The 26,638-nt window shown below is 41.2% G+C and overlaps 1 protein-coding gene across 1 annotated transcript in view; it reads left to right on the top strand.

Annotated features, from left to right (window-relative positions):
• EFCAB2 (EF-hand calcium binding domain 2) overlaps positions 1 to 26,638 on the top strand; it is a 131,190-nt gene that overhangs the window by 42,073 nt on the left and 62,479 nt on the right. The window contains exon 2 of the mRNA XM_058701735.1: positions 20,188 to 20,272. Within this exon, the coding sequence (XP_058557718.1) occupies positions 20,188 to 20,272 (85 nt within the window). The remainder of the gene's footprint in view (positions 1 to 20,187; positions 20,273 to 26,638) is intronic.

The following is a 26,638-nucleotide window of genomic DNA, read 5'->3' as shown; positions in this document are numbered from 1 at the left end:
GTTCCAAGTTCTTGGGTAGCTCAGTCAGTTGAGGGTCTGACTTCGGCTCAGGTCATGATCTTACAGTGCATGGGTTGGAGCCCCACATCAGGCTCCCTGCTGTCAGTCTGTCAGCACGGAGCCTGCTTCAGATCCTCTGTCTCCCTTGCTTTCCCGAAAATAAATAAATATTTAAAAAAAACTTCTTTAAAGAGGAGGAAAATGACATAGGTCAGGAACTGGGATCTCTATGAAAGGAAGAGCACTGAAGAAAAAAAAGTAGGTAAAATAAAACTTCCATTTTTCTTATTCTTTTTTTTTTAACGTTTATTTATTTTTGAGACAGAGCATGAACGGGGGAGGGTCACAGAGAGAGGGAAACACAGAATCTGAAACAGGCTCCAGGCTCTGAGCGGTCAGCACAGAGCCCGACGCGGGGCTCAAACCCACAGACCGTGAGATCATGACCTGAGCCGAAGTCGGACGCTTAACCGACCAAGCCACCCAGGCGCCCCCATTTTTCTTATTCTTAATTGATTTTAATAGATATAATTTGTTCAAAATTACAATAACAACAATGTATTTGATTATGTATGCTTATGTATATGTCTATGTACATATACACATGTATGCTTATGTTTGCTTATATAAATGAATGACAGCAATGATGTAAGGGGTAGGAGGGAGGAATTAGGATTATTTTGTTATTGTAAGGTACTCACATTACATGTGAAGTGGTATAGTATTTGAAAGTGGACTTGGATTAGTTGTAAATGTGTATTGCATACTCTAGGGATACTACTAGAAAGGATTTAGGGGTGCCTGGCTGGCTCCTTTAGTTAAGCATCTGACTTTGGCTCAGGTCATGAGCTCATGGTTTGTGAGTTCCAGCTCTGCGTTGGGCTCTGCCCCTCCCCCACTCATTCTCTCTGTCTCTCTGTCTCTCTTGCAAAATAAATAAACTTTAAAAAAGAATTTTGAAAAAGACGTATAATGTATATATTATGAAAGGACAGAACGTGGAATCATATAAAATGCTCAGTGAAAACCAGAAAAAGCAGAGAAAGAGTGGAAGACAAAAATAGGAACAAGGAATAAGGGCAACAAATAGAAAACAGCAGATATGGTATTTATTAACACAACTATATCAATAATCACTTTTTTTAAGGATTTTTTTTAAAGTTTATTTATTTTGAGAGAGAGAGCATACACAAACGGGGGGAAGGGCAGAGAGAGAGGGAGAGAGAATCCCAAGTAGGCTCTGCACTGTCAGTGGAAGCCCTACGTAGGGCTCAATTCTGCAAACTGCAAGATCATGATCTGAGCGGAAACTGTTGGTTGCTTAACTGACTGAGCCTCCCAGGCACTCCTGTGTCAGTAATCACTTTGAACATAAGTGGTCTAAATGTACCAATTAAAAGACAGAGATTGTCAGAGAGGATCAAAAAACAAGACTCAACTATATGTTGTCTGCAAGAAACCCACTTTAAATATAAAGACACATATAGATTAGAAGTAAATAGATGGAAAAAAATACATCATGCTAACGGTAATCAAAAGAAATTGGGAGTGGCTATGTTAATTTCAGACAGAGGACACTTGAAAGCAAATACTCAGGGATAAAGAGGCATATCACATTAAGGATAAAGGGGTCAATTCTCCCAAGAAGACATAATAATCCTTAACATGTATGTGCCTAAAAAACAGAGTGTCAAAATGCATGAGGCAACAACTGTGAGGAGAAATAGATGAATCTACTAGTCATCACCCCTCAGCACCCCTCTATCTGAAATGGACAGGTCCAGCAGACAGAAAATCAGTAAGTAAGGAGGTTCATTGAACTCAAAAACATCATCCGGCAACTGGATATAATTGATAGCTATATACTATTTCATCTAACAATAGCAGAATACACATTCTTCTGAAGCTCACATGGAACATGAATCAAGATAGACCATATCCTGGGCCATAAAACAAACCTTAACAAATGTAAGACTAGAAGTGTCCACTCTCATACTACAATGGAATTAAGCTAAAACTCAGTACCAGGAAGATGACTGGAAAATTCCCAAATATGTGGAGATTAAACATACTTCTGGGGCTCCTGGGTGGCTCAGTCAGTTGAGCATCCAACTCTTGATATTGGTCATGATCTCAGGGTTGTGGGATCGAGCCCCAAGCTAGCTCCATGCTGAGTATGGAGCCTGCTTAAGATTTTCTCCCCGTCTGCTCCTTCCCTGCACACATGCATCTCTCTCTCTCTCTCTCTCTCTCTCTCTCTCTCTCTCTCTCTCTCTCTTTCAAATGAAACAAAACAAAACAACCCTCCATACTTCTAAATAACACATGGGTCAAAGAAGCAATATAAAGTGAAATTTTAAAATAGTTTGCAATAAGTGAAACTAAATATACAGTGTATCAGAATACACACTTGTTAGAGATGCAGTGAAAGCAGCGCTTAGAAATGCATTGAATGCATAGATTAGAAAAGAAGAAAGATCTAAAGTCAGTCATTTAAGTTTCTATCTTAGGAAACTAGAAAAAGAATAGCATGTTAAATCCAAAGTAAGAAGAAGAAAAGACATAATAAGAATTAAAGCAGAAATCAATGAAATAAAAAAATAGGAAATCAATAGAGCAAATCAATGAAACCAAAAGCTTGTTCTTTGAAAAGATTAATAAAATCAGTAAGTCTTTAGCCAGGCTAATTACAAAAGAAAAAATAGAAATTACAAAGATCAGAAATGAAAGAGGGGGCATCACAACAGATCCCATGGAAATTAAAAAGATAGTAAAAGAATAATGTAAACAGTTCAATGCCCACAAATTTAATAACTTAGATGAAATGGATTAATTCTCTGAAAGACCTAAGCTGCCAAAACTCACCCAAGAAAAAAAAAACAGACAATCTGAGTGGGTCTGTATCTGTTAAAGAAACTGAATCAACAACAACTTTCCAAAACATAAAGTACCCAGATGAATTCTATCAAACATTTAAGGAAGAATTTATACCAATGCTCTCCAATCTCTTTCAGAGAATAGAAACAGAGGGAATACTTCCTAAGTCATTCTGTGAGGCCAGCATTATCCTAAGACCAAAACCAGACAAAGACCATATAAGAGAAAAAATTACAGACCAACACCTCTGGTAAACATAGATGCAAAAACCTCAACAAAGTATTAGCAAATTAAATTCAACGATGTGCAAAGAGAATTATACACCATGACCCAGGTATGCAAAGCCAGTTCAGTATTCAAAAAGCAAGTAAGGTAAAATTCACATGATCATATCAATAGATGCAGAAAGAGTGAGAAAATACAACACCTATTCCCTCAGTAAACTAGAAATAGAGGGAAATTTCTTCCACTTGATAAAGAATATTTGCCAAAATCTACAGCTAACATCATAGTTAATGGTGAGAAACTTGGGGCTTTCCCACTAAGATCAAGAACAAGGGAAGAGTGTCCCCTCTCACCACTCCTCTTCAATATGGTACTGTATGTACTAGTGTACCGTTTAAATGTTTGGGTCTCCCCAAAACTCATATTTGATATCCCAGCCCCCAAAGCTGATGGTATTCGTAGATGGTGGGCCTTTAGTAAGTGACTGGGTCATGAGGGTGGAGGCCTAATGAATGGGATTATTGCTCTCTAACCCCTTCCACCATGTGAGGCTATAATGAGAAGTCCATAATCTGGAGGAGTGCCCTGGTCACCAGACCATGCTGGCCACGTGATCTCAGACTTCCTGCCCTGGAACTGTGAGAAATACATTTCTGTATTTGTTTATAAGCTACCCACTCTGTGGCATTTTGTTCACAGCCCAACAAGAAAAGAAAAATCAAAGGTATACAGATTGGAAAGGAAGAAATGAAATGGATTGGCTTTACACATAAAATGTATTTTTTGGATTCTTCTGAAAGAAAATTTGCATTAAGCAATTGGCATATTTTTATTTCTAATTTTTCAATACCTTTTTTTTTACACACTTTTCCTTAGAATAAGGGAAATGTTTACTTACATAATCATGTTCTCTGTGAGTATAAGAATTTTAACATCCCTCCCCTTTTCTTATAACAGCTTTATTGGTGTATAATTCATATACAGTTCATTTTTTGAAGTGTACATGCAGTGGTTTTTAGTATATTCATGGGTATGTGCAAGCTATCACCACTGCCAATTTTAGAACAATTTTACTAGAATGGTTAATTAAACTTGCATTCTTATAACTTCTTTTAAACCATTTTAACTATTTTTAAATTTTTATTTACTTTGAGAGAGAGAGAGAGGGAGGGAGGGAAGGGCAGAGAGAGGGGGAGAGAGAATCCCAAGCAGGGATCGAGCAGGGCTTGATCTCACGAACCATGAGATCATGATCTGAGCCGAGATCAAGAGTCGGATGCTTAACCCGCTGAGCCACCCAGATGCCCCTTAACCATCTTCAAGTGTACAGTTCAATGGCATTAGTTGCATTCACGGTGCCGTGCAACCATCACCACTGTCTATTCTCTGAGCTTTTCATCATCCCAGACAGAAACTCCCCATTAGACAATAACTTCCCATTCTTCCCAGCTCCCGGCAACCACCATTCTACTTTCTGTCTCTAGGAGTCTGACCATTCTGAGTACTTGATGGAAGTAGAATCATTATTTGTCCTTCTGTCTGGCTTATTTTCGTTTAGCTTAACGCCTTTAAGATTCATCTCTTTTGTAGCATGTCAGTGTTTTCTTCCTTTTCAAGGCTCAGTAATATTCCACTGTGTGTGTGTGTGTGTGTGTGTGTGTGTGTGTGTGTGTCCCACATTTTGTTCATGTATCCATCTGTCAACAGACATTCGGGTTGTTTCTACCTTTGAACCATTGTGAATAATACTGCTATGAATATTGGTATAGAAATATCTGCTTGAGTTCTGCTTTCAGTTATTTTGGATGTGTACCCAGAAGTATAATTGCTGGGTCATATGGTAATTTTATTTTTAATTTTGTGTGGAATTTCTGTACTATTTTCCACACTGGCTGTACCAGTATACATTCCCACCAATTATACACAAGGGCTCCACATCCTCACCAATACTTGTTATTTTTCATGTTTATGATAATAGTCATCCTAATGGGTGTGAAGTGGTATCTCATTGTGGTTTTGATTTGCTCACCTAGTGAGCATCTTTTCATGCACTTATGAGCCATTTGTATAACTTCTTTTGAGAAATGTCTATTCAACGTTTTTGCATGTTTTTAACTTGGGTTGTTTTAGTTGTTTAGTTGTACTTTATACAGTCTGGATGTTAATCTCTTTTTTTTTTAATTTTTTTAACGTTTATTTATTTTTGAGACAGAGAGAGAAAGAGCATGAACGGGGGGGGGGGGTGGGCAGAGAGAGAGGGAGACACAGAACCGGAAGCAGGCTCCAGGCTCTGAGCCATCAGCCCAGAGCCCGACGCGGGGCTCGAACTCACGGACCGCGAGATCGTGACCTGAGCCGAAGTCGGACGCTTAACCGACTGAGCCACCCAGGCACCCCATGGATGTTAATCTCTTATCAGATATATGGTTGGCGAACATTTTCTCCCATTCTGTGGGTTGTCTTTTACTTTCTTGATAGCATCTTTGATTCACAAAAGTTTTAACTTCAATGATGTCCAGTTTATGAATTTTTTTGGTCGTTTCCTCTGCCTTTGGGGTCATATCCGTGTAATCATTGCCAAATCCAATACAGATGAAGATTTTCCCCTGTTTTCATCTAAAGGTTTTTATAGTCTGAGCTCTTATATTTAGGTCTTTGATTCCTTTTGATTTAATTTTTGTGTATGGTACAAGATAAGGATCCAACTTCACTCTTGTACATGGATAGCTAGGTTTCCCAGTACTATTCGTTGAAAAGATTGTCCTTTCTGCATTCAGTGTCCCTGGCACCCTTGTTAAAAATCAGCTGACCGTGTGTGAGGGTTTATTTCTGTGCTTTCCATTTTATTCCATCGGTCTGTCTGTCCCTATGTCGGTACCACAGTGTTTTGATTATGATAACTTTGTCATAAGTTTTGAATTCGGGAAGTATGAGTCCTGTAAGTTTGTTCTTTTTCAAGATTGTTTTGGCTATTCTGGGCCCTTTGAGATTCCATATGAATTTTAGGATGAGTTTTCTGTTTCTGCAAAAAAAACACCAGTGGAATCTTGGTAAGGATTAGATTGAAGGTGTACATCGCTTTGATACTAATTTGCTAGGGCTGTTGTAGCAAAATACCATAAACTGGATGACTTCAACAACAGAAATGTATTGTCTAACGGTTTCTGGAGGCTAGAAGTGTGACATCAAGATGTTGGCAGGATTGACTCCTTCTGAGGGTTGTGAAAGAGAATCATGCTTCTCTCTTATCTTATGGTGGGTTGTTGGCCAGTTTTGGTATTCCTTGGCTCCTGCTGCATCACTCTGATATCTGTATTTATCTCCAAATGGTGTTTATGCTCTGTGTGTATCTGTCTCTCTGTCCACATTTCCACTTTTTATAAGGACATTAGTCATACTGGATTAGTGGCTCACCCTACTCCCATATGACTTTATCAGGTTAGTCATTACAGTTGCAACCACCGTATTTCAAACAAGATCACATTCTGAGTTTAGGGGGTTAGGACTTCAATATACGAATGGTGGGGGGGAGGGTGCGATCCAAACTATAATAGGTAGAATTATCACCTTAACAATAGTAAGTCTTCCAGTCCACGAACATGGGACGTCTTTCCGCTTATTTATGTCTTTAATTTCTTTCATCAGTGTTTTGTAGTTTTTAGCACACAGGTTTTTGCTTAAATATATTCCTAAGTATTTTATTCTTTTTGATGTTACTGTAAATGGAATTATTCTTAAAATTTTCTTTTCAGATTGTTCATTGTTATTGATAGAAATGCAACTGATTTTTGTGTGTTGATTTCGTATCCTGCACCATTGTTGATTTCCTTTATTAGCTTCTGACAGTTTTATTTGTGGTATTTTAGGGTTTTCTACATGTCATCATGTCATAGCAAACAGATAATTTTACTTCTTCCTTTCTAATTTGCATCTCTTTTATTTTTCTTGCCTAGATCCTCTGGCTGGAACAGCCAATCCTATGTTGAATACAGGTGGTAAAAGAGGGCATCCTTGTTTTGTTCCTGATCTTAGGGGAAAATCTTTGTCTTTCACCGTTGAATATGATATTAGCTCTGGGTTTTCATACATGACCTTCATCACGTTGAGGACTTTTTCTTCTATTCTTAGTTTTCTGATTATTGATATTGTTACAGGATGTTGAATTTTACCCAATGCGTTTTCTGTTTCAGTTGTAATAATTACGTAGTCCTTTATCCCTTATTCTATTAATGTGATGTATAACTTTGTTTTTGTTTTTCGGAGTTTTTTTGAGTATAGTTGACACAAAATATTACATTAGTTTCAGGTGTACAACATAGTGATTCAGCAAGTCCACATATCATACTATGCTCATTCCAAGTGTAGCTACCATCTGTCACCATGCTGTTACACTCCCATTGAGTATATTTCCTGTCCTGTACGTTTTGTTCCTGTGACTTATTTATTCCACACCTGGAAGCCTGTGTCTCCCACTTCTCTTCACCCATTTTACCCATCCCTCTCCTCCCCCGGCAACCATCAGTTTTTTATAGGTCTAATTCTACTTTTTGTTTGTTTGTTTTGTTTTGTTTTTTAGAGTCCACATATGAGTGAAATCACATGGTATTTGTCTTTCTCTGTCTGACTTACTTCACTTAGCGTGATACCTTCTAGGTCCGTCCATGTTGTTGCATATGGCAAGATCTCATCCTTTTTCATGGCTGAGTAATATTCCACTATGTGTGTGTCTACATATATTATATATATGTATCACGTGTATATATATTAAATATATACATATATGTGTGTGTGTGTGTGTGTGTGTGTGTGTGTATAATCTTTATCCATCCATCTATTGATGGAACTTGTGTTGAATTAGTGTCTGTTTTCTTTGGGTAATACCCAATAGTGGAATTACTGCAATGATGTGGTGTATAAGTTTGATTGATTTTTATATGTTGAACCAGTCTGGCACTCCTGGAATAAATCCCATTTGGTCATGATGTGTAATCCTTTTAATATGTTAATGAATTTGTTAACCACTACATTTTACTGTCTCTCATTTTCCTAAGTACCTTAATCCTTTCCTTGCCAATTTCTTAGCAAACAGACAATTCTCTTGTGACACAAATTGTTCTATAATGTAGAAAACCACTAAGCATCACCCAGTTTCATTATAGGAAGGAAATAAATATAACTCTGTTAATAATACCCAACAAAACACCAAAAAGGGAAACTCTGGAATGTCCATATCCATATGAGATATGAATTATCTCCTATCTAATTATTAACTGTTTAGGAAGCATTTATTGAGCTTTTAGTATGTTTAAGATGTTTGACTGTCAAAGTTATTCTGAAGGTGTTTACAAGTATGGAAAAGAAACAAATAAATAAGCTAAATAAATAAATAAATAAATAAATAACTACCATAGAGTTCGATGTAATAATATGATAGATATGCCCGTCGATGCTACCTAATTACATCTAATTGAAAAAGAGGATGAGGTTAGCCTTCAAAAAGTGTGTTACTCTTAAACTGCCTTGAATGATGAGTAGAGTCAGCCAGGAAAAGGGAGAGGACTCTTCCACACAGAAGGACTATCAAGCACAATGGTGCTATGGAAAAGCATAATGATTGGGAAACCACAAAGATTTCCGAGATGGGAGATCTGTACAGGAAAGTGTTACAAAATGACATTTTTGAGATAGGTGGGCCCAGTTCATAAAGGATTTCGTGGGCTTGATTAAGGGAGTCTGAATGGTTTGTTTTTTTTAAGACCCCAGGAATCATTGAAAGATTTTAGAGTCATGTGAGCAAATTTGTATTTTAGAAAGATCATCCTAGCAAGGACTGTGGCTTGAAGGTTGGAATGGGAAGAGGAGGAAAGGAGACCGCAGACAAGAAGACAACAAATATTAATCCTGTATTAATCGAGGCCAGAAATGATGAGGCTCTGCACTTAAGCAGTGGCAGTGGGAATGGAAGAGGAGAGACAGATTTCAGAAGTGTTTCCTATGTACAATCAAAGGGTGTTGACGATCAGATAGGCTGTGAATATGGGGCCCTCTGAACTGGCTGGGGGGTGAAATTGGAAAGACAGTGATCAGGGGTGCCTGGCTGGCTCAGTCGGAGGGAGCATGCCACTCTTGATCTTGGGGTCGTGGGTTCAAGCCCACATGGGGTGTAGAGATTACTTAAATAAATAAAACTAAAAAAAAAAAAAGTGAAGGACAGTGATCAGAGAATCAATAGAAGGCAGCAAGGAGAAGGAGGAGGAGTAGGTGACATGTCCTGAAGGAACAAAAAACTTAATGGAGTAGGAGTTTTTAACAGGATGAAGCAAGGACGCTCCCAGGCCACGCCGGGATGTAGGGCTCTTTGTAAGACACTGCGATGCTTGGTCTCTTCACCAAGCTGGTTTCATGGCGGGAGGGAGAGGAGACTGAGGAAGGATGGGGGACTGTTTCAGTTTAGAAGAGGCCAAAATAAATAAATAAATAAGAACAAATGGAGCACACAAACTTTGACTAGAGTTTGGGTTGGAAAAACTAAGTGGCAATGATGATACAGCTGGAGAGATCTGAAAATTGAAATAGCTGTTAGATGATTTTAGTGAATTCTTGCTCCTTTTTAAGAATGTCACAATTACATGGGGGTTATGTGGGAGAGTTGTCCTTATTTTTAGGAAATGCATGCTGAAGCATTTGGGGATGAGGTACTGTCATGTCTCAATGTATTTAGGGACAGGGACAGAAGGAGGAAGCCACACATGGAAAAATATTAGCCATCATTCAATGCACGTGGTGGGTATAGAGTTGCTTACGGTGCTGAGCTCTCAGCTTTTTTCTTTAAAGTTTTTATTTTAATTCCAGTCAGTTAAAATACAGTGTAATATTAGTTTCAGGTGTACAGCATAGTGATCTCATCACTATGAGATCATCACCTGATGCTCATCACACGTGCCCTCCTGAATCCCCATCACCTGTTTCACCCATCCCCCCACCCCCACCCCAAGCTTGCACCTTTTCTGTATGTTTGACATTTTTCTTAATCAAAGGAGTTGGACAAAACATGACGGGCTAGGAGCAAGGGGCTGTAAGCAGCAAGGGGAGCAAACTATTGCTAATATTCCTTAAATCCCTGAGATAGTTGACCCGGAGAATGAGCGACACACTCTCAAAGGACTTAGGTGATTTACCTTAGGGGAGTGATTCCCAGCCTTTAACACTTACAAACATGAGCATGGAATATAATATTTGTATAGGCTACTGGGGTAAACAGCTAGGGGAAATTTGAGGCCTGATGAGCATGGGGCCTAGTGAAAAAAAAATCATTGCCTTTCCTGTATTATTTTTATAAGAAAATGAAACACAGAGTATTAGGAAATTTTTAAATGATGAATTTATATATATAAATGTTCCAAATATATTTAAAAATTCTATTAAAAAATTTTTTTAAATGTTTATTTACTTTTTGAGAGAGACAGAGCACGAGTGGTGGAGGGGCAGAGAGGGGGAGACACAGAATCGGAAGCAGGCTCCAGGCTCTGAGCTGTTAGTACAGAGCCCGACGCAGGGCTCGAACTCACAGACCGGGAGATCATGACCTGAGCCGAAGTCGGATGCTCAACCAACTGAGCCACCCAGACGCCCTATATATTTAAAAATTTTAATGAAGAACTTCAGCTTGCTTCCCAGAATACTTTTTATTTCTTTATTTTTATTTTTTTTAAAGTAAGCTCTACACCCAAAGTGGGGCTTGAATTCAGGACCCTGAGATTGAGAGCTCCATGCCAACTGAGCCAGCCAGACACCTGCCCTCCAGAATACTTTTGAATATCAGATTTTATGCTTCAATTTTTGATAGTTTACCACCAATGAGAAAAAATGTAAAAGCATCTTTCTCAACCATTAAAAAATTCTAACAGTTGGGGACACCTAGGTGGCTCAGTCGGTTAAACATCCAACTTCAGCTCAGGTCGTGATCTTGTGGATTGTGGGTTTGAGCCCCGCGTCGGGCTCTGTACTGACAGCTCAGAGCCTGGAGCCTGCTTCCGATTCTGTGTCTCCCCCTCTCTCTGCCCCTCCCCTGCTCAGGCTCTGTCTTTCTCTGTCTCTCAATAATAAATTAACGTTAAAAAAATTAAAAAATATTCTAACAGTTGAAATTATATTTATATAATCTAAAAATGCATCCTTTAATTGGCAAATATAATTTAGACAATTTTTAAATAATGCAAATTGCTTTTAATCCATTTGAGCATGCTTGTATCAATTATTTCAAAATAATGGTGAAGACGTAATTTTTGTAACATGCATGTGTTGTTAGAACCATGTAGCAGACTGCTAGAAGGACACATCGGCTGCAGAGGGGCAGACGTAGACGATTTATGGGAAGGTAGGGATCTGGGGCTGTTACCTAGACCCATGAATCCCCTCAGTCCCAGTGGATCACAGATTGGGTTGCACACGATGTCCTTGGACATCGGGAACATGGACTTCTCCAGCAACTCCTTGTGCTTCGTCCATGGTAGGCAGGGATGTATTTGGTATATAGTTTTTTTTTTTTAATTTTTTTAAATGTTTGTTTATTTTTGAGAGAGAGAGAGAGAGAGAGAGAGTGCAAGCGGGGGAGGGGCAGAGAGAGAGAGAGGGAGACCCAGAATCCAAAGCAGGCTCCAGGCTCCGAGCTGTCAGCACAGAGCCCGACGCCAGCATGAACTTTGCTGGTCAAAGACTAGTGCTCGAATCTATTAAATAATAATATTGCTTCGGGGCGGCTGGGTGGCTCAGTCGGTTAAACATCTGACTTCGGCTCAGGTCGTGATCTCACCGTTTGTGGGTTCCAGCCCCACATGGGGCTGTCTGTTGTCAGCACAGAGCCTGCGTCACCCAGGCACCCCTGGTATATGGTTTCTGAAATGAGAGCCCATGTGGTAGATCACCTCCTTGGTGATGTGGGGCAGTGGGTGTCTGCTGGCATTTGTTGTGCTTGCCACCCGTGGGAAGGGACATGCCATCAGCTCCTGTGCTCCCCTGAACCTCCTTTGGGAAGCCCTGGAATAGAAAGATGTGCTCAGCTGCCGGCCTCATCTGGCCACAGCGAAGGACGAGAGGATCAGTATTTTTGGTGACTGTTATCCGTTCACATGTTGCCAGTGGCCCGTAGGTGAGGATTCCTGAGTTAGGGAAGTCCCAGAGTTCAATTCAGGCATTAATTATTCCCGACAGGTGATGATTGGAGAAAGGAGATTACGTGATCAGGTACTTTTGGAAAACGCTGCGTTAAGGTGAACAGGTTTCTTTGCTGTAGAACATCCTAAAGACTTTAATATAGTAACACGCGTCACGTATTTCCAAGAGGAGACTGTAGTACTCAAAGGTTCCCGGAAATATTGATCACTGAAGTCATTTATTGAGAAGCATCTTGAGGAATGGGTGTGAAAAAGTGCGCTGCAGAAAATTTAGAAAATATTGAAAAGAAGGTGTTAAAAGTTAGTACCCCCTTTTCTTTTTTTTTTTCAGTTTATTTATTTTGAGAGAGAGAGTGAGTGAGGCCAGGGCAGAGAGAGAGGGAGAGACACAGAATCCTAAGCAGGCTCCACACTCTCAGTGCCGACCCCAACGCGGGGCTCGATCTTCCGAACCATGAGATCGTGACCTGGGTGGAAATCAAGGGTCAGGCGCTTAACTGACTGAGTCCCCAGGTGCCCCAGTGCCTGTTGTTTATATGTAAACTTAGAGAAATCGAGGAATGCTGCCTTCAGCTGTAGGTAACTCCTGTTACAGGACACAAGTCAGCATGAACTTTGCTGGTCAAAGACTAGTGCTCGAATCTATTAAATAATAATATTGCTTCGGGGCGGCTGGGTGGCTCAGTCGGTTAAACATCTGACTTCGGCTCAGGTCATGATCTCACCGTTTGTGGGTTCAAGCCCCACATGGGGCTGTCTGTTGTCAGCACAGAGCCTGCTTGGGATTCTGTCTCCCTCCCTCTCTGCCCCTCCCCCACTTGCACGTGCCCGCCTGTGCCCTCTCTCTCTGTCTGTCTCTCTCTCTCTCAAAAATAAGTAAACTTAAAAACATAATTTTTTAAAAACCAAAAATCATCACTACCACTTGATGCATTGAAGTTGTTTTGGTAGCTGCTTAGTGCGATAAGTCATGAAGAGGAACTAAAAAGTATAAATTTTAGAAAGAGACAAAATGTAAGATCAGAAAATATAACCAACTGGAAAGCGATTATAATTAATAAAGTTTCAGGAAATAGATGCATATAACATAAGTAGCAGCAATAAGACACTCAACATTTACCTCAACTCCCCAAAATGACAGGGTTTTAAAAAATGATTCCCACGTGGGGCACCTGGGTGGCTCAGTCTGTTAAGCATCCGACTCTTGATTTCGGCTCAGGTCATTTTCTTCCAGTTCCTGGGATCAACCCCTGCATGGGACTCTGCCTGACAGTGCAGAGTCTGCTTAGGATTCTCTCTCTCCCTCTCTCTCTTCCCCTCCCCTGCTCACACTCTCCCTCTCCAAATAAATAAATTAATAAAAAAAAAATTCTCACTTGAAATCTTCAAAACCCATAAAAATACTCAGGCATAGTCTTCTTGGAGAATTGTATATGACTTATAGGAGGAAAACTATAATGTCCAGTATTTAATTTAGAGATAGAAAAGAGATGTATAACTAATATATATCACTTAGATGTGAAAACTACATATTTAAAAATCTTCATTCTTTCTCACTGTGTAGCTTCATTGCAATAGCAGTACAACTCCCAGTGGTATTTATTTGGCCTTTCTAAACTTTACTTGAATTTCTAAATTTCTTTTGGAAGAATAAACTGGTGAACATATCAATGAACATTCCTAAAAAGAAGACCGATACAGTGGCAATAAATAAATTAGTATGCTAATTGCATAAGACTAGACATACACATCAGAATAGAGTCAGTAGAATACACAGTCAATAGAAGTAGTCTCCATCACATAGGACACTAGATCACATTGTGAAGTAGGAGGAAATAAATCAAATGCTTAGAAAATTAGAAATTACTAAACTAAGATTAGAAGCTAGTCTGTCACTTTGAATCAAGTCAAAATAAATGTCATATTTATGAAAGCGTAAAATGTATTTTTAAATTGTAGAAAAAAATTGAATTGAGTATTCATCAAATCTCCCGAACAAGGTGATTTTCTCCCTCCTTCTTGGTCCTTTCAAAGGATAAGTTCCTCCCCTCCCCTCCCCTCCCCTCCCCTCCCCTCCCCTTCCCATTGTAATTATTATAAGTTTTCTTCACACCCATTGTATTGTCTTGCATACACACTGGGGTGCATATATCCTTTATTTAGACATCGATTAAAAGTTAGAATAATTCCCCAACAAAGAATGTTTGGATAGTACGAAAATCATTTATACTTGGCTTAGAGATGTGACAGTAGTACACTATAAGACCAGATATCACAATAGAAGTGTCTGTCTGGCGTTGAGATAGGCTGCCTGTGGGGGGTTCTCTGTCTTGCAGAGCTCATCAGGCAAAGTCTGGAGAAGGGCACATTGTCTGCGTTGTAGGAAGTATTCACAACTCCAGTCAAGAGTTGGACTGAACCTCCAATATTCCTCCCGAGTTTCCAACCCAGGACCAGCCAGATATGAGGGGCATAGGGTGAGGTATGAGGGCAAGTGTGTGGTGCTTCCGTGCCCTCCCCGGATTGGCCTCTCTCCCAGGACCTCCATATATGCACCAACCAGGAAGCTCCTCAGAGGATAAGTTTCAAAACTTTAAAGTAGAAAAAGAAAACTCATCTGCTGTGACTACCTAAGAATAAAAGATAATATAATTTTTCAGTGACCTTAAAGTTAATGTCATGATAAAAACACTGAATAGTAGGTTTAGAAGGAACATGACTCAACATCATAAAAGCTGTCTATGAAAAACTCAAAGCTAATATCATCCCCAATGGGGAAAAACTGAGCACTTTTCCTCTAGAGTCAGGGACAAGACAGGGGTGTCCACTTTCACTGCTGTTATTTAACATAGTGCTGGAAGACCTAGCCACTGTGATCAGACAACAAAAGAAATAAAAGGCATCTAAATCAGCAAGAAAGAAGTCAAACTTTCACTATTTGCAGATGACATGATACTCGATATAGAAAACCCTACAGACTGCATGAAAAAACTCCTGGAACTGGTAGCTGAATTCAGCAAATTTGCAGGGTACAAAATCAATGTACGGAAATCAGTGGCATTTCTATAAACCAATAATGAAATAGCAGAAAGAGAAATGAAGAAAGGAGGCCCATTTACAATTGCACCAAAACCAATAAGATACCTAGGAATAAATCCTAACCAAAGAGGTGAGACCCGGACTCCAAAAACTACAAAACATTGATGAAAGAAATTGAAGAGGACGCAAAGGAATGGAGAGACATTCCATGCTCATGGAAGAACAAATTTGGCTACAATGTGGTTTTTTATGGAACCACAAAAGCCCCCAAATAGCCAGACCAACCTTGAAAAAGCAAAACAAAGCTGGAGGCGTCACAAATCCAAACTTCAAGCTGTATTACAAAGCTGTAGTCATCAAAACAGTATGGTACTGGGACAGAAACAGACACATGAAACAGAGTAGAAAACCCAGAAACAACCCCGCAACTTTATGGTCAATTAATCTTCGACAAAGCAAGAGAATATCCAATGGGAAAAAGACAGTCTCCTTCAACACATGTTGGGAAAACTGGAAAGGAGCATGCAAAAGAATGAAACTGGACCACCTTCTTACACCATACACACAAATAAATTCAAAATGCATGAAAGACCTAAATGGGAGACCTGAAATCATAAACATTTTAGAGGAGAACACACTTAGTAGCCTCTTTGACATTGGCCATAGCAACTTCTTCTAAATACACCTCTTAAGGCAAGGGAAACAAAAGCAAAATGAACTATTGTCAAGAGAAGAAGCTTCTGCACAGCAAAAGAAACAATCAACAGAACTAAAAGCAACCTGTGGAATGGGAGAAGATATTTGCAAATGACATAGCTGATAAAGGGTTAGTACCTCAAAAATATAAAGAACTTATAAAATTCAACACTCAAAAAATGAATAATCCAATTAAAAATGGACAAAAAACATGAACAGACATTTCTCCGAAGAAGACACGCAGATGGCCAACAGGCACTTGAAATGATGCTGCACATCACTCATCACCAGGGAAATACAAGCCAGAAGTTCAAGGAGGTATCACCTTACACCTGTCAGAATGGCTAAAATCAACAACACAAGAAACAGCAGGTGTTGGAGAGGATGTGGAGAAAGGGGAACGGAAACAGCCCAAGTGTCCATTGACTGGGGAATGGGTAAGGAAGATGTGGTATATCTATACAATGGAATTTACTCAGACATAAAAAGAATGAAATCTTGCCATTTGCAATGACATGGATGGAGCTAGAGAGTTCTATGCTAAGTGAAATAAGTCAAAGACAAATACCCTATGATTTCATTCATATGTGGAATTCAAGAAACAGAACAAAGGAGCAAAGGGAGAAAAAAGAGAGGCAAACCAAGAAACAGACTCTTAGCTATAGAGAACAAATTGATGGTCCCCAGAAGGAAGTGGGTGGGGGATGGGTGAAATAAGTGATGGGGATTAAGTCATCACCTGTTGTGATGACCATGGGGTGATGTACGGAAGTGCCGAATCACTAAATTGTACGCCTGAAACTATATTACACTGTACGTTAACTAACTGGAATTTGAATAAGAACTTAAAAAAATTAATAACATGACCTTAAACTTAGAAAGCAGACATCAGTTTTCTGCACTGGCACTGTTACAACCAGTGAGACTTTCCCAAGACATTATTATGACTAATTAGACCCTTCCCAATATCTCACACAAATTCAACTGTTGCAACTCACTGTATTTCAGTGAGATAATAAGACAAACTCACAAAGATGAAATGGACAAAACTGTTCACCAAAGAATAACTATAACAATGGAAAATTGGAAACAGCCGAAATGCCTACACTTAGAGGGTTGGTTAAATAAATTATGATAAATCTCTATAATGGTATACCAAGCAGTCACTAGAAATGATAATGTAATAAACATATTTTTGAAATGCAGGATGCTCACAATTTATTGTTGAGTGAAAGTTAGATTAGAGGACAACAAGAGAGTAGCTAACCCCACATGGTAGGATTCAAAGTGATTTTTACCTAATCTAAACTTTCTTCCGTATCCTTTTTTTCTTCCAATAATCTGGTATGCTATGCATGGTCAGCAAGGATGTGAAGCTCGTTCTATTTTAGAAAAACAAATGCAAACAACTGACCTGGAATTTTTTTTTGCAGTAATTATGACACAAGGTTAAGTCTTCATTATTTAAAGAGCACCTACAAAAATTGCCAAGAAAAAAACGGGAGATCCTAGAGGAGTGAGCAGACAGCAAGAACCGATCGTTCACAGCAGGTCCGCTTGTGATCAAAGGAGAGTAAATTTAAATAATCAGATGACATTTTTTTGTTTTTTGCTTGTGAAGTTAGCAAATGTGGCTCACTGCCATGTTTTTTTGTAATAAAGAAAAATTAATATCAGTAAGTTGTGGCATATTCCTTTGGTACTGTTAAAAATGGAAGGTTAGGTAGGTTATGTTGTAGCCTGGAAAGGTATAGCATTTAAGTGAAGGAATTAAGAGTTACGGTTCTTAACTAAGGAGTACTAGCAATTAGAGTGTGGGAGAGAGCAACCCCTCTGAACTTTGGTGGATACCTTGCTGGCTATAAATGTGGATACGGCATCTGACGCAAACCTGGTACGTAGTGTTGTATTCAGTAAGTTTTCGTTGAGCGAAAGGATAGTGTATGAAATACAATATACTAAAGGTTGTGTGCGAAGAAAGATTGGATGAAAATCTAGCAAAGTGATTCGTGGTTATGTTAGGGTAAAGGGAATATGAGTAAATCCCCCCTCCCCCCCCCCCCCATTTTCTATAATTTGATGGTATTCTATTTATAATTAAAATAATTATATAAAATCAATCTCTCCCTTTCTAGGTGTCCTAGTTTTACTTAGTATCTAAAAAATAAAATTTGAGACTTCACTGCATTTTCCCCCTTTAGGCTTCCACTCAGCCAGACACGTTGGAGTCAACCTTAATTCTTATCTTTTTCTCTGCACCTAACACCAAACCTATCAGCGAGTCTTGTTTGCTGTGCCCTTTAGAATATATCCAGAATCCTGTCATTTCTCACCGTCTCCAACTGCTTCCATTTTTATCCCTGCCACCATCAGTCTCCCTCTAGAATATTGCAATAACCTCCTAAGTAGTCTGTCTTTCCACCCTTGTCCCTTTCCAGGACATCCTTTAAGGGGAGTCTGGGTGGCTCAGTTGGTTAAGCGTCCGACTTCAGCTCAGGTCAAGATCTCATGGTTCGTGACCTCGAACCCCGCGTCGGGCTCTGTGCTGACAGCTTGGAGCCTGGAGCCTGCTTGGGATTCTGTGTCTCCTCCTCTCTCTGCCCCTCCCCCGCTCATGCTCTGTCTCTGTCTCTCAAAAATGAATAAACATTAAAAAAATTTTTTTAATTAATTAATTTATTTTGAGAGAGAGAGTGATCAGGGAAGGGCAGAGAGAGAGGGACAGAGAGAATCCCAGGCAGGTTCTGCACTGTCAGCACATAGCCCAATGCAGGACTCAAACCTACAAACGGTGAGATCATGACCTGAGCTGAAACCAAGAATCAGACGCTTGACCGACTGAGCCACCCAGATGTCCTTTTCCAGTATATTCTTTTATTATTATTATTATTTTTTTTTTTTAACATTTATTTATTTTTGAGAGACAGAGTGTGAGCAGGGGAGGGGCACAGAGAGAAGGAGACACAGAATCCGAAGCAGGCTCCAGGCTCTGAGCTGTCAGCACAGAGCCTGATGTGGGGCTTGAACCTACAAACTGTGAGATCATGACCTGAGCTGAAGTCAGATGCTTAACCGACTGGGCCACCCAGGCACCCCTTTCCAGTATATTCTTAACATCGTAGCTGAAGTGAATATAAGCCAGGCTATGTCACAGCACTGCTTAGAACCCTCCAGTGATTCATCATCTCATTTAAAGTAAAAAACAAAATCCTTAAAGCAGCATGCAGGTATAGAACCCGTCTTCTGCCCCCAAATCCCCGAATGCACACCTTCTGACCTTATTTCCTACCCTTCTGCCTCTGCTGTTCTCTTTGCCTAAAAACTCCTCCTGTGGATATTCACAAGGCTGCCTCTTCCCCCTCATCACTAAGGAGGCCTTCCCCCCACACCCCCCCATCCTCCCCCACCCACACAGCCAGCACTCTTCATAGGCCTTCCCTGCTTTATGTTTTCCTGGCCCATTTGACCTACAGTGTATGTGTGAGCTTCTGTATCTCCTCCAGTACGCATAGCTCCATGAGGTAGGGACTTCTGTCCATTCTGCTCCTAGCTGTAACCTTAGCACTGACAGTCGTGTCCAGCACATAGTAGAGCCTCAATAAATACTTACCGAATAAATGACTTCCTAATTGTTTCAGAGAAGTAATTCTTAGTCTCAAAACTCGTTTGAAAGCTCTTTGAGAGAGTATCACTTGTGGCCTTTGCATGCCTTCCCAGCCCCCGGCTTCCGCCCTCCTCAGGCACAGGATAAAGCAGGGCAGGTGGGCATGCCGGTGACCTACAATCAGTATCTAGTGCTGGGTTCCTTCTGCCTCTTCGGCTGGGACTCTCTGCCCAGACGACTCGGGACAGAAGATACGCCGTGTTGGAAGCTTCCTGTGTCTCGATCGCGGTGGCCCCATGACCCTGTACACGTGTAAACCCCGTGAGGCTGTGTACTCGAGAGGCATAGGTACTCCGATAATACACCGTGTGTGTCTCGTGCCTCGGGAAACGAGAGTCCGTCCGTTCCCTGACTCCTCTAGAGGGAGGTAAGCACACTAACTGGTGCGTTAAGATGAGGAGAGTTGCGCGTGCTCTTCCTTATTGAGAAGTTCTAGCTGAGCGGCTGAAATTTCTGTTCGGAATCCAAAGGGAGCGTAATTAAAACAATTTTTATTTACTTTGTCTTTTGCAGACATAACCGTAGCAGAGTTCCACAAAAAAATCAAAGACGCCTTTGAAGTGTTTGACCACGAGGCGAATAATACAGTGGATGTGAGGTTTGGATGTGTCTTCTTTGTTCTGATTCTAAATGACGGACACAACTCCTAAATAGAAGAGGGGTCTTGTCTTTTTCCAGGTCTTGGATTTCTTCTGCTGTTTAAAAGTGTTTATTTCCCTGTGCTCTGTGGAAGCCCTCTACTAGCTAGTGCTTTGGATCAATACTGTTTCCTGTTCTTTATAACCTGGTGAAAAGAATATCCACATTGCCCGCTGCAACCTCCGGACTGTAAATTCTGTGAGTGAGGTGACCCCTGCTGTAGCATGATTGCTGGGCACATAGTTGGCGCTCGGTAACTATTGGTTGAGTCGAGTGAACGGAATTTGCTTTTATTTTATTTTTTTTTAATTTTTTTTAACATTTATTTATTTTTGAGACAGAGACAGAGCATGAACGGGGGAGGATCACAGAGAGAAGGAGACACAGAATCTGAAACAGGCTCCAGGCTCTGAGCTGTCAGCACAGAGCCCGATGCGGGGCTCGAACCCACAGACCGTGAGATCATGACCTGAGCCGAAGTCGGACGCTTAACCGACTGAGCCACCCAGGCGCCCCTGGAATTTGCTTTTAAAATAAGTAGGTTTTGTGGAGCGCCTGGGTGGCTCAGTCGGTTGAGTGTCCGACTTCGGCTCAGGTCATGAGCTCACAGTTCGTGGGTTTGAGCCCCACGTCAGGCTCTGTGCTGACAGCTCGGAGCCTGGCACCTGCTTCGGATTCTGTGTCTCCCTCTCTCTCTGCCCCTTTTCCGCTCGTGCTCTGTCTCTCAAAAATGAATAAACATTAAAAAATTTTAAATAAAAAAATAAATAGGTTTTGTGTGATCGAGCCAGAAATTACAAAGAAAGATTAATAATGCTTGAACAGTGATACGCTCCCCAAGTCAAGTAACAAAAAGAACCCGAACAGAAGAACATACAAAGAGGAGAGAGAGACATGAATACTGCTAGATCGGGAATGGAGGACAGGAGACAATAGTTTGAGACCAGAAAGGAAACAAAGCAAAACAAAAAGGCAGAAGAGACTGTCCACAAGGACAGCAGAGGCTGTGGGATCCAGGCCACGGACATCCCAGAGAGGCCACGGACCTTCCTTCCAGGAGACCGAGCCGAACGAGGAACATGTGGGGGGATCACAGTCTCGAAACTCAGAAGCGAGGACACAGAGGCCAGCGAAGCAGTGGGAAGTGACAGAGGGGCTAGTCAGGGGACTCAGTGCTTTAAAGGAGCCACACCGGCGGAACCACTGCATGCGATTTTATTTTGTTGGCCACACATTGTAACTGTGTGTATTGTATATATTGTATTTGGATCTTCATCCCTGAAGGCACAGGTGTGACTGTAGGAGAGGAGACTGAGAAGGGGCGGTGCCGTTCATTACTTTATAAAGTTGAGTTTTCTCCCTCCACCATGTTTCTGGGCCTTGAAGCAGGCGATAGATAAGGTTGGGAATTCCGTTCCAGAACCACCAGCACGGTCGGCCTTGTGTGAGCCTTGGCTCAGCTGTTGCCGAGGATGTGTGTGGCTCACGTGCTGGGCTTCAGATGCTCTGGCCACAGCGCGGGCCACACGGGTGCCACTTGGGGGGGGGCATTTTATCCTCAGGGTGGGTGTATCATAGGAGGAAGACATCTGGTGGGGCAGTCGTGCCGGTGACAGGGTTTGGGATGAGGTGGGGAGCATGTGACATGAACGACTCAATCCAAGGATGGCTCTTGCCTTCGCCTCAGACCTCTTGCTGAGGCTGGAAGGTTCCCCAGGGGGCAGGGGACAGAGGTAGTGTTAGAGAGGTCAGGGAGAGCCAGAGGAAGACCAGGGGAGCAGAGAAGAGAAACCAGCATTTGCTTGAGGCTTGTGTCTGACAGGTGACCTGTCGTTGGGTATGGGGGGCTTCGGGGACCTTCCCTCATCTCAGTCTTTTTATTTGTGTGGCAAGAGTTGGCATCTGTAGGGGCGCCTGGGTGGCTCAGTCGTTTGAGCGTCCGACTTCGGCTCAGGTCATGATCTCGCGGTTTGTGAGTTCGAGCCCCGCGTCGGGCTCTGTGCTGACAGCTCGGAGCCTGGAGCCTGCTTCGGATTCTGTGTCTCCCTCTCTCTGCTCACCCTCTGTCTCTGTCTTTCAAAAAATGAATAAACGTTAAAAAAAAAAAAGTCGGCATCTCTAGTTTCTGGAGACAAAAAGAAGGTAAACAGTTTGTTCAAGAAAATCTGCCAAATCTCATAGAGCAATGATGCGGGCCCTTTTTCTGGTACAAGGGCTCGTTCAAGAGAAACAAACATGCTTCTGGGATGTTTATCTTTTTGTCATTCAAAATTTAAGATTTTTCCCGAGGCCCCGAGGGAGAGTGTCTATTTTTACAACCTAAATTGTCTACTTTATTACATGAAGAAGGCTCCTGAGAAAACGGACATTGTTTCACACAGTGAAGTATTAACACTAAGCATATTTGAATAGTAGCAACAGGGATGAATGTGGCTTTCTAATCTTTATTCCTTCTGTTCATTTGCTTTTTTTTACATTCTTTTTAATGTTTTTATTTATTTTTGAGAGAGAGAGAGAGAGAGACAGAGCATGAGTGGGGAAGAGGCAGAGAGGGAGACACAGAATCCGAAGCAGGCTCCAGGCTCCGAGCTGTCAGCACAGAGCCCGACGCGGGGCTCGAGCTCACAAACTGCGAGATCATGACCTGAGCAGGAGTCAGATGCTCAACTGACTGAGCCCCCAGGCGTCCCCTTCTGTTCTTCTGCAGTTCCTGTCACTCCCATCCACGCTTTATAAGACAGAGAAGCTAAGTGACTTGCCCAGGAGGGCACAAGTGGCCAGCAGCCGAGCTGGAACTCAAATTAGCTCCTTCTGTTTGGGCAGCCGAGCAGCGGCCCCAGCCCAGGCTCTGGAAACGCAGTGATGAACGTGAGCTGTCCTCCCTTTCACCTCGGAGGGCTCTCTGTTTAAAAGGTTAATCTAGCTAGAATTTAGGTTGGCATGTGATTAAAAATGAAGTCTAAACACAGACTTTTGGTTTTTTTCCAAATTGCTAAACCTGTATTGTTACACCTACTTTACAACATACTGCCTTTTCTATAATTGGGTCTGATTTGGGCTGTGTATTCTGATCTCCTGCTTTATCTTTCTGTCTTCCACTAGGTCAATCCGGTCCTAATTGCTGGAAATTTAATATATGTTTTAATATCTGATCGAACTAGTCTCTTTGCTGCTCTTCGTTTGCAACATTTTAATTAAGAATTGAAAAAAGAGGTGCCTGGGTGGCTCAGTCGGTTAAGTGTCAGACTCTTGATTTCGGCTCAGGTTATGATCTCATGGTTTGTGAGTCTGAGCCCTGCGTTGGGCTCAGTGCTGATGCACGGAGTCTGCTTGGGATTGTCTGTCTCTGCCCCTCTTTCTCTGCCCCTCCCCTGTGCTCTCTCTCTCTCAAAATAAATAAATTAAAAAAACCCAACATTGGGGCACCTGGGTGGCTGAGTTGGTTAAGCATCTGACTTCAGCTCAGGTCATGATCTCGTGGTTTGTGAGTTCAAGCCCCGCGTCGGGCTCTGTGCTGGCAGCTCAGAGCCTCGGGTCTGCTTTGGATTCTGTCTCCTTCCCTCTCTGCCCCTCCCCACGTGTGCTCTGTTTCTCTGTCTCTCAAAAGTAAACAAATGTAAAAAAAATTAAAAAAAAAAAACAACATTAAACAATTACAAAAAAAGAATTAAAAAAAAAAAAAAAAACACAACAAGACATGGAAACAACCTAAGTGTTCATCGATGGATGGAGGGATAAAGAAGTTGCGATATAGATATACAATAGAATATTATTCGGCCATAAAAATGAGGAAATCCTGCTGTTGGTGACAGCATCATTGAATCCTGAGGGAATTATGCTCATGAGATAAGTCAGGGAAAGACAAAGACCGTGTGATTTCACGTATAGGTGGGATCTAAAATGCGAACAAATAAAAAAACAAACTCAGGAAAGGAGACCAGGACACTGGTTACTGGACCAGTGGTTACTGGACATGGGGATGGGGGAGGGGAGCCGGAGGAAGCTGGTCGCAAGGTGCAAACCTCTAGTTACGTGGTTAGCACCGGGGTGTGATGTACCACAGGATGAGTACAGCTAACGCTGCTGGGTGGTCTGTAGGGAAGAGGTGAGGAACGTCAATCCTGAGTTCCCATCACAAGGAGGCCTTTTCTTTCCTTTTCTGTTCTTTTCTTTCTATTGTGTCTGCATAAGAGGACGGATGTAGGTTGGACCTGTTGTGGTCACCGTGTCCCAACGTACGTAACTCGGACCGTCATGCTGCAGGCCTTACGCTTACACAGTGACATCTGTCCATTGTTCCTCAATAAAACTGGGGGAGAAAAGAATTGAAGGCAGAAGGCTATGTAAAGAATAGCATAGGGAAGCATCTGACAGAGAGTCCAGAGATGTAGCTAAGGGCTCGGTTTGGGCAGGAGAGAGCTGTTGCTGGAGAGGCTCCCAGGACACTTAGCTGTGTCTCTCCTACAGTGTAAGTATGGTGCCATTTTCTTGGTAGGGCAGCCCTGGGGCCCCTTAGGATGAGTTTTGGGGCAATTACTCTCCTTTGTCCTCACCTCTGCTTTGCACGAATTGAGAGATTTAATTTGAAATTGTACCGCCGTGTAAAACATCATGAAATGGGCCTCTGCTGTTTTCCTCCCGGTCCGAGGGGCAACCCCAGGTCCGGAATCAGACTGCCGGGGCTCCACTCCCAGCCCTGTGACTGAGGAACTTACTTATTCTCTCTATTCACTTTGGCCTCAGAGGAAGGATCCTTTCAGGGGTCTGGGAGGTCTTAACTATCTTTATAGTAACTTTAAGACAGTATTTGCTATTTTCATTCTCAATTTTTCACAAGTATATGTTGGAGGTTTTGAAAAGCTACATGATGTGTGATATTGCAACAGATTGAATGCAGAACCAGATATGAGAATCCAGCTGTCTTCTGTGAAGCCCGACAGCAGGGAGATTTGCAAACATGGAAAACGGTGCCGTTCTTCTAACTCAGTTTGTTCTTGTTTGGAAAATGCACTTATTTTTCATAAAATTACATACACTTGCAATGGATTTATTTATCATTATTTCTAAATGAATATTTTAAAATATTTTAAAAAGATTTCTAAGGGCGCCTGGGTGGCTCAGTCGGTTAAGCATCTGACTTCATTCAGCTCAGCTCATGATCTCACGGTTCGTGAGTTCGAGCCCCGCGTCGGGCTCTGTGCTGACGGCTTGGAGTCTGGAGCCTGCTTCGGATGCTGTGTCTCCCTCTCTCTGTGCCTCTCCCCTGCTCACGCTCTGTCTCCCTCTCTCTTTCAAAAATAAATAAACATTAACTTTTTTTAAAATTATTAAAATAAAACAAAAAAGTAAACAAGATTTTTAAGTGAATATTTACAATATTTTTTAAGTTATTTATTTTGAGAGAGAGCATGTGCAGGGGAGGGGCAGAGAGGGAGAGAGAGAATCCTAAGCAGGCTCCATGCTGTCAGTGCAGAGCCCGTTGCGGGGCTTGATCTCATGAACCGTGAGATCACGACCTGAGCTGAAATCAAGAGCTGATGCCTAACTGACTGAGCTCCCCAGGCACCCCTAAATTTTTTGAGGTTTAATTTCTAATATGGTAATAGAGATAAATATAACTCATATAAGGAAAAGCTCTCTGGGGATCTCTATAATTTTTAAGAATGCAAAACACATTTTGAAACCAAAAAATTTGAGAACCGATGTTGTCAGTGGTCATTTTTTAAAGCTCTTAGAACGATATTAGCTCAGAACAAACTAGCTATTACTAATAGTATTATATTATTAGTAGTAACTTTAGTAGTAGTATTATACTTTAGGACAATATAATTAGTAGTATTATACTTTGTATTATTGAAGTAAATAATTTAAAGTAGTTTTTCCTCTGTTTGCTCTGGATTAGCGATTATACATAACAAACCTCTCATAAGAATTGTTTTACTTATTTCTGTGCATTGTGTGTTGAGTTTTTAAGTTCTGAAGTTCATTTTCCTGATTAATTAGTTTTTGAAAGTTGGCACCTTGAAAACCATTGAGGCAGATTTTTAATATCATTAATTGGGACCATTTTAATTTTGCCTCATATAAAACATAGAGCGTGACACATTGTGACTTAAGTACATTTTCCTGTTCTGTGTTCAGATTTCAATCAGTAAGACTGATTGAGAACCAAATTTTTGTGTAGATGAGATACAGACAAGGGATAAAATTCAAAAGGTACAAAGAATAGTACAGGCACGTCTTTCTACCTCTAACTCTGGCTAACCAGTTCCTCTTTTTATTTATTTTGTTTTATTTTATTAAAAAAAGTTTTTTTAATGTTTAT

This window comes from Neofelis nebulosa, chromosome 15, assembly GCF_028018385.1.
Source record: "Neofelis nebulosa isolate mNeoNeb1 chromosome 15, mNeoNeb1.pri, whole genome shotgun sequence".
Classification (NCBI taxonomy): Eukaryota; Metazoa; Chordata; class Mammalia; order Carnivora; family Felidae; genus Neofelis; species Neofelis nebulosa.
The sequence above is the reverse complement of the archived record's forward strand: the minus strand, read 5'-3'. Positions and strand labels throughout refer to the sequence as shown.